The sequence below is a fragment of the Physeter macrocephalus genome, chromosome 5 (assembly GCF_002837175.3).
Source record: "Physeter macrocephalus isolate SW-GA chromosome 5, ASM283717v5, whole genome shotgun sequence".
Lineage (NCBI taxonomy): Eukaryota > Metazoa > Chordata > Mammalia > Artiodactyla > Physeteridae > Physeter > Physeter macrocephalus.
This window is the reverse complement of record NC_041218.1, coordinates 15,219,489-15,230,326: the sequence shown is the minus strand read 5'-3', so window position 1 is coordinate 15,230,326 and position 10,838 is coordinate 15,219,489. Positions and strand designations below refer to the sequence as shown.

General features: G+C 41.4%; 1 protein-coding gene across 3 annotated transcripts in view; it reads right to left on the bottom strand.

Moving 5' to 3' along the window:
• Positions 1–10,838, bottom strand: part of KIAA1549 (KIAA1549 ortholog) — a 146,361-nt gene that overhangs the window by 11,729 nt on the left and 123,794 nt on the right. For 2 of the 3 annotated variants that reach the window (XM_028489705.2, XM_055084809.1), the window contains 2 exons: positions 6,464–6,624; positions 1,645–1,790 (listed from right to left, as the gene is read on the bottom strand). In XM_028489705.2, the coding sequence (XP_028345506.1) occupies positions 1,645–1,790; positions 6,464–6,624 (307 nt within the window). Of the gene's footprint in view, positions 1–1,644; positions 1,791–6,360; positions 6,429–6,463; positions 6,625–10,838 lie in introns of those variants that run through there. The other variant, XR_008617313.1, reaches the window with a different exon arrangement.

Sequence of the window (10,838 nt, the reverse complement as noted above, 5' to 3'; positions counted from 1 at the left end):
AGCACAGGCTCCGGACGCGCAGGCTCAGCAGCCATGGCTCATGGACCTAGCCACTCCGCGGCATGTGGGATCTTCCCGGACCGGGTCACGAACCCGTGTCCCCTGTATCGGCAGGCGGACTCTCAACCACTGTGCCACCAGGGAAGCCCTAATGTATTTTTCATTTCAGTTATTGTGTTGTTCCTCTGTTTGTTTGTTCTTTAGTTCTTCTAGATCTTTGTTAAACATTGCTTGTATTTTCTCAATCCGTGCCTCCATCCTATTTCCGAGATTCTGGATCATCTTTACTGTCATTACTCTGAATTCTTTTTCAGGTTGATTGCCTATTTCCTCTTCATTTATTTGGTTTTGTAGGTTTTTACCTTGCTCCTTCACCTGTGACATATTTTTTTGCTGTCTCATTTTTTTTTTTTTTTTTTTTTTAATGAGTGGGATTGTGATCCTGTCTTACTGGCTGTTTGGCCTGAGGCTTCCAATGCTGGAGTTCGTAGGCTATTGGGTAGAGCTGGGTCTTGGTGCTAAGATGAGGACCTCCATGAGACCTCACTCCAGTGAATATTCCCTGGGGTCTGAGGTTCTTTGTTAGTCCAGTGGTTCTGACATGGAGCTCCCACCGCAGGAGCTTCAGCCCGGTCCCCAGCTCATGAACCAAGATCCCGCAAGCCACGTGGGGTGGCAAAAAAAAAAAAAAAGAGAACAATAGCAAAGTAAAAAATAAAATTAGACTAGGAAACTAACAGATATGTTAGAAAGAATATAAAAATAAAAATATAGATGAATCAACAACCGGAAGGTACAACGGCACCACAATAGTAAAAAAAAGAGGAGGAGGGAGAAGAGAAAAAAAAAAAAGAAAAACAAAAACAGGGAAAAGGCCTTGGCTGTGGACGGCAGGGCCTAAGCAAGGACTTGGTGTGGGCAGTGGGCAGGGCCTATGCTGAGGACCCACAGGGCTGGAAAAGGCCCTGGGCGTTCTGGGGAGCAGGGCTTAGGCTCAAGGAACAGAAGGGGCCCAGGCATGCCCCCCAACCCTGTTCTCAGAGGGCGGGGGACCTCACCTGGGAGCCCAGCAGGCTCCCCATGCCCGAATGGGCGGGGCAATCACCCTCCGCTCCTCTCCCGCACCTCCTGGAGGGCCCCTCCCACCTGCCCCTCCTGATCTCCCCAGCCTCAGGGGCACCAATCCTGCCTGGCCTCCACTTCTCCTCCCCCCTCTGTCCCTCCAGGTCCTACCAGTTCACTTGGGGGTTCCTCCCGTCTCCTTGGACGTCAGGGTCCCCCACCAGTGGCCAGCAGGTGCCCTAGTTGTGGGGAGATGATGCTAACTTGGTGTCTTCCCACACCACCATGTTGACTCCGCCCTCTTAAGTTATTTTTTAAAACTCACTACTTCAAGCCTGAAAGCTACCTCAAGAAAAATTACATACTTTCCCAAATTTCAATGCCAATACTCTCCCACTCTGGTCAGAGGGAATTTACCATCTACAAACTGCAAGAAAAAAACACACTCAAGGGGAAAAAAAGTGAGGGGAGTTAAAACTTTATGTAGGTTTTAAGAAGAGATCCCCCAAGCAGAAGCAGCAGAAGCTACACTAAGTGATGATGTCTGAATTCTCAACGGCGATCCCAACACAAGGTACTCACAGCCTCTCTCCGGCCAGCTTCATCCTCCCCGTACGAAGGCCAGCCTGGTCCCCCATACTGGCTGACTCTGCCTGGTTGGATTTCCACTGGCTGAGCTCCAATTCTGCTGGCAATTCCCACCTGTGTCAGGTGCTGGATCTGGGAGCCTGGAGGAACACAGTGAGTGGCCCAGTGAACACTGGTAGGGGGGTGAGGCTGCCCAGTAAGACACTTCGGTTCTGACCACAGCACGCCCTGGGGATACGAGCATTGCTCAAACATGGCACCAATTCTACCTCCAGAGAAGACATTTCCTAAGAAAAACAGACCATGAGTTTCTGGGTTTGCAGGCTTTTACTTCCTCTCAATATAGTGGCTAATAGTGATGTTCATATTTTCCCGGCCAGACATCAAAGGACTGAGAATAAAGGGCATAACACAGGGCCCTTCCATTCATTTTTGTAGAGGTTACAAATAACGATGACCTTATCTCTTCAGAAAAAAGGAGTGAAAGGTTTTGGAGCCACAAAGAAGCTGAAACCTGGTTCTTGCTTATGGCTTTGAGACTCACAAGGAGCTGAAAATACAATATGCTTTTGTTTCCTTAACAGGCATAGTGTGGATTCAGAATGTTAAAGTACATTTTTGTTACACTCACATTGTTTTCATAACTTAGTCATATCATAATTAAAAATTTAACGCCACCCAACCAGCCTTCTCATTGAGGTATACTGATAGCAAAGACAGGTGATCTCTAGCACTCATTGTACACTCAGACTCGCTATGGCTTTGTGTGGCTGTGAAAGTCAGGCTTTAAACAACGTATTTTTCTCCCCCATCAACTTCGGCATACGGAAATATCTCTTTTCAACAGATGGAGGGAGGAAAAACAGATCTTTAAACACTGAAATAAAATACCAATTTCCAAGTGCTCCTAGGATCATCTAATTCATCTGTGATGCTCAGACTGGTCCCACAAAGGTTCAGGGTTTTCACAGAGATAAGGGAGGCGGCCCCCTCCATCTTCAAGTCTACTCCTACTCTAGTTGCCTAATTAACAGCCTCCGTTAATCAAATACATTTTAAAAAACGTACTCTGCAGGAGTGCTTGTCAGTTACTGAAGATTCATAACAGTGTTAAAATTATTAGAACTATCAGTACTGTTTGCCCAACAGACATTGTTTGAGCAAATCTTGCAAAGAACAGAAATGCAGCACAGTGTTCCCCATCACTTATAAAGGTTCAGACAGCTGCATAGCGAGAAAAGCATACCTTTGTGTTAAAATTGTAACAGTAGTTGAGGTCATAGTTCAGACAGGATTCTGTATCTTGCTTTGTTCACTTAACGAGACAGCACAAGATCCCCCATGATTCAAGTGGCCCCTCACCCGGAGCAAGCCTGGGTTTGCATTGCAGCTCCGCCACTGACAAGTCCCGTGACCTTGGACACCCAGTAATCACTCCAGCTGAGCCTCAGTGCCTCACTTTTCAAATGAAGTTAAAAAGTCTACCTCACAGTGTTATTTCAAGGATTAAAAGAGATAAAATAGGTCAAGTACCAAATGCATAGGAGGCAACCAGGAAATCTTAAATTCCCTTTTTCTGGCTCTATCTGAGCTCTTCGTTTTAAATAGCTGTACAATTTACTACTGATGCCCTTATAACTGGGTATTGAGGGAGCTCACAGTTGTTTGCTATTCTGAATAATGCTCCAATAAACATCTTTGTACATGTAGTTTTTCTCCAGTATTTTGCATTTCTTCAGTGAGGGGAGCCTATAGTCCCAAATTTACCAAATCAAAGGCTCATGAAGTTATATTGCCAAGCTGCTTTCCGAAAGTTTAACGATTTACACCATCACCGGAAAATATACAATAGTTAATAATAATGGCAGCCAATATTTATTAAAATTTGTTATATGCCACGTACTATTTTAAGCACTTTACATTTGTTATCTTCTTCGGTCATCAAACAACCATAAGAGGTAAGTACTAATGTTATCCCCATTGTACAGATAAAGAAACCGAATACTAATTTTACCACATCGTATTATTATAAAAACAATTTCATGATTGAAATGGTGGCTCATCATGGTTTTAATTTGCATTTCTTGAATCATTTTCAAAACTGGACATTGTTCATGTTTACTTTTATATGATATGCACACATTTCTTTTGTGCATTCCTTCTTTCTGTCCTTTGCCTGTTTATCTTTTGCAGTTTGCCCATTTATCAATTTATGAGCCATTCTCTATAATAAGACTACCTCTTGGTCATATCTGCTGTAAATCTTCCTAGGTACTACTTTCCTTTTGCTTTTGGTAATTTTTAGACATATACATATTTGATAATTTTACATAGTCAGAAAAGCAACTTTTCTAGTATATCTTAGTATTTTTTCCATTACAAATTTTTACACAATTTAATCTCTTATGGCAAATTATTAGAAAATAACTTCCTCTTCAAATATTTCATACATATAATTTCTATATTCCTTCAGATTAAAAATGAATATGTCTGAATATTCTGTTTGGTATAAGTGCTATGCAACAAGGTTCAAATACAAAACAATTAATAAGGGAAACAAGACCCACTGCAAAGCACAGCACCTGCAAGGTACGGGAAATCATGTAGGCTATCAGGATACATTCTTTGTTTTGTTGATTGACAGACAATGCAAAATACCAGAACTGCCAAAAAGACCACACTGGATAATTATCCATCAATTACCGCAAATTTGGACTTGGCCTAAACTAGTTACTTGATGACATTATAAAACTGTATATTCTCCAGAAAATGAGAAAATAGCAAAATAAATTATTTAACATGTAATGGCTCCTCTTATTAAAGCATCAGCCTCCAAAAGGAAGGAAATGAACTAGGAAAATAAAAGATGGGCTCTGAGCCCTGGTAATAAAATGCAATAAGATGGAGTAATAATGAACTTAGAGAACTTTTTAGAGTAGCTGTACAAGAAACAGAAAGAAAAAAAAAAAGAAAGAAAGAAATGGAAAGAGCTCAGGATCTTAAAGTACACAGATGTTTGGGGAACACCGAGTGATATGCACAAATCAGTGCTCATAGTATCAACTATTCATGAGATGAAGTTTCATGACATGCAACAGTAATTTGTAATCTGGGGCACAAGACTGGGTCTCAGGCAACCTGGTGGAGGCCAACCAGCCAACTGCCTTGTCAGAACATCAGCTCAGCCATGCCGGGTGCTGTGTGTCAACAACCAGCAGTGTCTCTCATTATGGGTCTGGAAAGGGTCTCTTAGCTGGTCCACTTACGCTTCTGTTGGACTGATTAGGGAAATCAACTATGAGGTCTAACAGTGTTTGAAAATTTGGGGATTTACAAAGATCTCAGAATGAATCCCTCATAAACGTCAAGCATGTACTGAACTTGATGAGTATTTGTTGTGGGTTCAACTATTATCACAAAATTCCCAGGAGACTCTGAGACAAATGTATTTTTTTCTTTTCTTCTCATTTCTGAAAATAAATTTATTCCTAATCTGGATATAATTATTGAGGATACTCGATTCAGAAACCATTATACCTTTTTTGCTTTACCAAAATTCTAAGGGCTTTTCCTTTCCTCAAATCTCTACATGCATCTCAAAAACTGACAAAAAAGATTGTTAAAATACTGGTATTTATAGCTCTTTTTCTAAAAAAGCAAAACTGAATATATGAAAAAATTTTAATCCCTAAGTTTTAATTTTGGTCTGAAAAAAAATTCCCTGTATCTTTACACTGAATATACTAAATATTGTAGTTTTACAAGTAAACCACATTATGTGTAATGTTTCTCAAACAACTAATTAAAATATATCTTAGAATCCTTTAAAAATAAAACATACTTTCTCTCCGGCTTCAAGAGCTCCAGAAATTGGGCACTTTATGTTCTTTCAAGAACGTAAACTGAGAACTTTTATTTCCTATGTGGAGATAATCTGGTATAGATTTTTATTTGAATCCCAACAGGTAATTAAAGCAAACCTAAATACTAAAAGTAAAGAAAAGCAGTGTGCAAAGACTTAAAAATTTAGTAATGAATTAGAAGACAACTTCAGAAAATGTGACCTTTCACTGTTGAATTACCAAGTAAAGAACTGCACTGGTTACTCACAAATGACACTAAGATTGTTCTTTTAATGATGACTTGAAAGAGGAGGTGGAAAAAAACCTAGAACAGTTCCGTGTGGCCACCAGCTTCCCCAGGCCCTCCACTGCCGACTCTGCCCATGTGTGACAGCAGGGAAGGGACAGGCATAGAGGCATGGGAAAATGACAAGGACATTTTAGAACGAGAAAAAGATGATTATTAATAAAGGTAGAAGGGAAAAAATGAAGGAGATAAGGTTCGAGGAGAAAACAGTGGTTATACCTTCCCAGAAATGACCAAATAAAACACAAATCTCCCTCTGGCCACTTTCAATCAACTTTTAGGTTGCTTATTACAAACTGGAAAAGTGCCTTCTTTAAAATAAACGCTTGTTTTCGAGCCATTGCAAGCACTCAGAAACAGGTCTTTCAGTTCACTGTAAGACTTCAGAAACATTTTCCCTGGAAGAGGTGTCGGTGTGAATTCCATGTGAAGGGACTGTTTTCGAGACACTTACTCAGGAACAAATCAGAGGCCGTCAGTCTTGGGATCTCAGCCACTCTCTCCTTTCCTACCTCCCCAGCCCTACATCTTCACCGGGATCTGAGGGGGCGCGGCTCTTACCGGTGGAAGAGGCCAGTAACGGGATGCTGATACTCTGGGAAGTCGAAAATGATCTCTGCAGAAGTTAGCTAAAAAGAAATGCAAGGTAAATAGCCACATGTACCTGTGGTGCCCCCGACAGGCCGAGGCCGGGCCACCGATGGCACCTCCTCAGAGTAGATCCCTCGGGCAGCACACGAGGTGGCTTCGGACGAGGCCTGGGGCTGCTGGGGCTCGGCAGGCAGCAGCTCGGCAGACTGCAGCAAACCGGGGCCAAAACCTGGTCTGAAAGCGAAGTGCACCCAAGCGTCAGGACCAACACTTGCCTGACTCTGGCACTTTATTAGGTCCACCCTCAGCCCTTAAGGAAAAATCAGACCTATTTGTCTGTTGGCTTATTATCCATCTCCTCTCCCAGAACACAGGCTCCCTGAGGGCAGGGACTCTCTTTGCTCACTGACAAATCTCCAGTGCTATGAAAAGTATATATACCATCCAGTATACATGCTGGAACACAGCTGATGCTTGTCCAATTTGCTGGATGACTGAAGAAGAAACGCTCTAGTTTACAGACCCAAAGAGGGTGTGGCTCAAGCTCCGGGGGCCGTTCATCTCCAGTGCCCAACTAAAGGGGTGGTTCTCAACCTTGGCTACACGGTAGCGTCACCTGGGGAGCCCATGCTGCACCCGAGACCAGTGAAAACAGACGCTTTAGACGTGGGACCCAGACACTGGTAGTTTTTAAAGCTCCACTGACGATCCTGAGCTTCATCAAGGCTAAAAACCAGTGCTCTAAAGCAGTGGTTCTCAAACTATTTAGTTCTAGGACCCGTTTGCACTCATAAAAATGAGGACTCCCAAGAGCTTTTGTTTATGTGGACCGTATCTATAGATAGTTTTCAAGTTCAAAATTAAAACTGAAAAATTCACTGAAAAATAACAATATTAAACCTATTACATGTCAACATTTTTCATAAAATTAACTATATTTTCCAACCCCCCAAAAAAATTAAATGAGAAGAATTCTACATTAAAAAAAAAATGTCCTTAAGAGAAGACATCTGGATTCTCATATACTTTGTATTCAATCAGCTGCCATCAGTTATTTTAAGAAGAAAAGCTCACCTCACATAAATATGTAGTTGGGAAAAGCAGGAAGATTTTAATAGCCTTTCCAGATAATATTCAAATAGTATTTCGGTTAAATATTCTTCTTTGAAACCACACCAGAACTCAGCAATATCTCCTTAAGGGTGAGTGGCAATACAGACTCTGAAACAGTATCAATGAACTTTTCGTCTCTGTTACATTAAAACCACTGGTCTTTCTTGCACTTTGAATAGACCTATGCATGGTTTTATGACATTGGTCATTTGGAAAATATTGGTTCAATGAGTTATGCAGACTTTTATTTTATTGACACATTTTATTTTACAGTAACCCCAAATCACATTCATTAATATCACCATTGAGCTCATCAGAGAAGGCTTTAAGTACTAGGAAGCTGTCAACTACACGGTGGCAGACAAGTTTTCAAAATTCTAATTTTCACCTGAAAGCTCAATTTTATTATTGGCAGCAAATGCTGTCAGGTGTTTTCCTTGAAGTGACAGGTTCATTTTCGAGGCCAAACACCCAAGTCCGCCGGCTGTTTGTTCAAGCAAAAACACGGCACCAGTTAGTTCAATTCGCAACTCAAACAACTGAACAAGAGCCTTTCTTCAAAAGGCCATATTCAGCAGAAGTGCTTTATATGCATCTCCTCTTTTGTCACCCAGACTGTTGGAGACTCAAGGGTCTAGGTTTAATAAAATTAATTTTTACTACTTCGTCAATGACACACTAACATAAAACTGGCATTTAAAAAAAAGCTGTGATCGCCCAGCAGTGAAGAACACTGGAGCGAGTCCTTCAACAGCTGGGTGCCACCGGCTGGATTCATGCTAAGGCAGCACAGTTTCACCCACCATTGCTTTCGCACCTTGGTGCAAGGGTCAACAGAATGAGAGAAGTCAGGTAACAACTTAATATTATTATAAAAATAGTTTTGACCTGACAGACCTCCCTGAACTGTTCTCAAGGACCTTCTAGGGATCTAAGAATCTCACCCTGAGAACCACTCTTCTAAAGAAATTTAAGAATAAAAAAAGATGATAGTTTAATTACAGTTTCTTGCAAATGACAGTTAACTAGTAATTAATAGATTATACCTGTTCGATGAGAAAGAACACCAACTTGCCCTTATTCTATACTGTGATTTCTGGAGTACAGCTCATAAACCGAAATTCAGGCTACCTATATTAATCTCTTTAAATAACTGCTGCTGTTTTAGATTGACCTCGGAAACAGATGTCTGACCTCTCTGGCCTTACATATCTAAGAGCTTCGCCAATGCACGCAACTCCTTCCAGATCTGTAAACTGGAGCTCACCTAACCTAATCATAATCTCTGGACCATCCACCCAGGAACTATCTCTTGCTCTTTACTTATTTCTGCTTTACCCAGTCAATTAGCACCCTCCTGCCTACATTTGCATCCTTTTAATCCTAAATTGTGTGCTCAGACAGTTCAGTGCACTCCAAATACTCTAGAATCTTTTATCTTGGGTGACCGTAAAATTTATCATCCAAACCAGAACACTTTTGAGAGTGAAATTTCTTAATAATTATGCAGAACAACAGCTGTAAATTAGGACTGAACTGGGCAAATCAGATCACCTGGTCCCCCTATCATTAGCTTCTGCCCGGGATCACCTAATCTCCACCTGTTCCCTTTATTTTGTTGCTTTTGGACCACAAAGCACTGCCTTGGTGGGAGAGTAGGGTTGGGGAAAAATAAAAGAAACCCTGCTGAAAATGAGGGCAAATAAAGAAAAAGTGGGTTTCCCTGGTGGCGTAGTGGTTAAGAACCCGCCTGCCAATGCAGGGGATATGGGTTTGAGCCCTGGTCCAGGAAGATCCCACATGCCGCGGAGCAGCTAAGCCCATGCGCCACAACTACTGAGCCTGTGCTCTAGAGTCCGCGAGCCACAACTACTGAGCCTGTGTGCCACAACTACTGAAGCCCGGGCACCTAGAGCCCATGCTCCCCAACAAGAGAAGCCACCGCAGTGAGAAGCCGCACACCGCAACGAAGAGTAGCCCCCGCTCGCCACAACTAGAGAAAGCCCGCACGCAGCAACAAAGACCCAATGCAACCAAAAACAAATAAATAATAAATAAATTTTTTAAAAAAGAAAAAGTAAGGAGGAAGCAGATAACATTCCTACTTCTGTGTGACTTCAGATCATTAAAGGGATAGTTGAATATGATTTCTGAGACTAACTCTGTTTATCTACAATTCCTTCATTGAAATAAATCAACTGTCTATTCACATGTGGGTCTGAATTACCAACCCTCCCTTCTGTTCTAATGGTCTTTTTGTCTTGCTTTATAACAATACCACACTCTTAATTCCCTGACAGTAATTTATAACATTTAGAACAATCCTAACATCTTATTCTTCTTTCTCAAAGTGTCTTGGCTGTTCTTAGCCCTTTGCATTTCCACATACATTTCAGAGTGAGTTTGTCAATTTCCATGTATTAAAAAACCCAACAGGGCTTCCCTGGTGGCGCAGTGGTTGCGCGTCCGCCTGCCGATGCAGGGGAACCGGGTTCGCGCCCCGGTCTGGGAGGATCCCACATGCCGCGGAGCGGCTGGGCCCGTGGGCCATGGCCACTGAGCCTGCGCGTCCGGAGCCTGTGCTCCGCAACGGAAGAGGCCACAACAGAGGGAGGCCCGCATACCACACACACACACAAAAAAACCCAACAAACTATTGGGATTGTGAATGGGACTGCAATAAATCTATAGATCACTTGGGGAGAATTGATATTTGAAAAATATTGAGTTGCACAATCCACGAATATCTTTCTTTAGAAGGCTTGAATATCTTCAGTTAGATTTATCCTGAGGTATTTTATATTTTTGAACGCTATTTTATATAGTATCTTTAAAATTTTTTATTTTCTGTAACTGCTCATAAACAGAACAGATTTTTGTATACCGGTCTTAAAATGCTGTATACTGATCTTCGTAATCTTCGTATTCAGCTACCTTGTAATTTAACTATCTTGCTATTTAGCCATCTTGCTAAAGTCGCTTACTTCTAACAATTCATGTGTTGACATTTTAGTTTTTTCTGCTACAAAATTATATCATCTGTGAATAATAACAGTATTATTTCTCTCTCTGAATTCCTTAATCCTTTTGTTTCTTTTTCTTGCCTTATTATACTGGCTAGGACCCCACAGGGCAATGCCGAATAGAAGTAATGTAAGCAGGCATCTTTGTCTTGCTCTTACTCTCAAGAGGAAAGCTTTTAACATTTCACCATTAAGCAATATTTGCCAAGATACCTTTTTATCAGATTACTATCAGTCTGCTTCTATCCTGTGTTTGCTAAGATTTTTACCATGTATGGATGTTGAAGTTTATCAAATGTTGTATCTATTGAA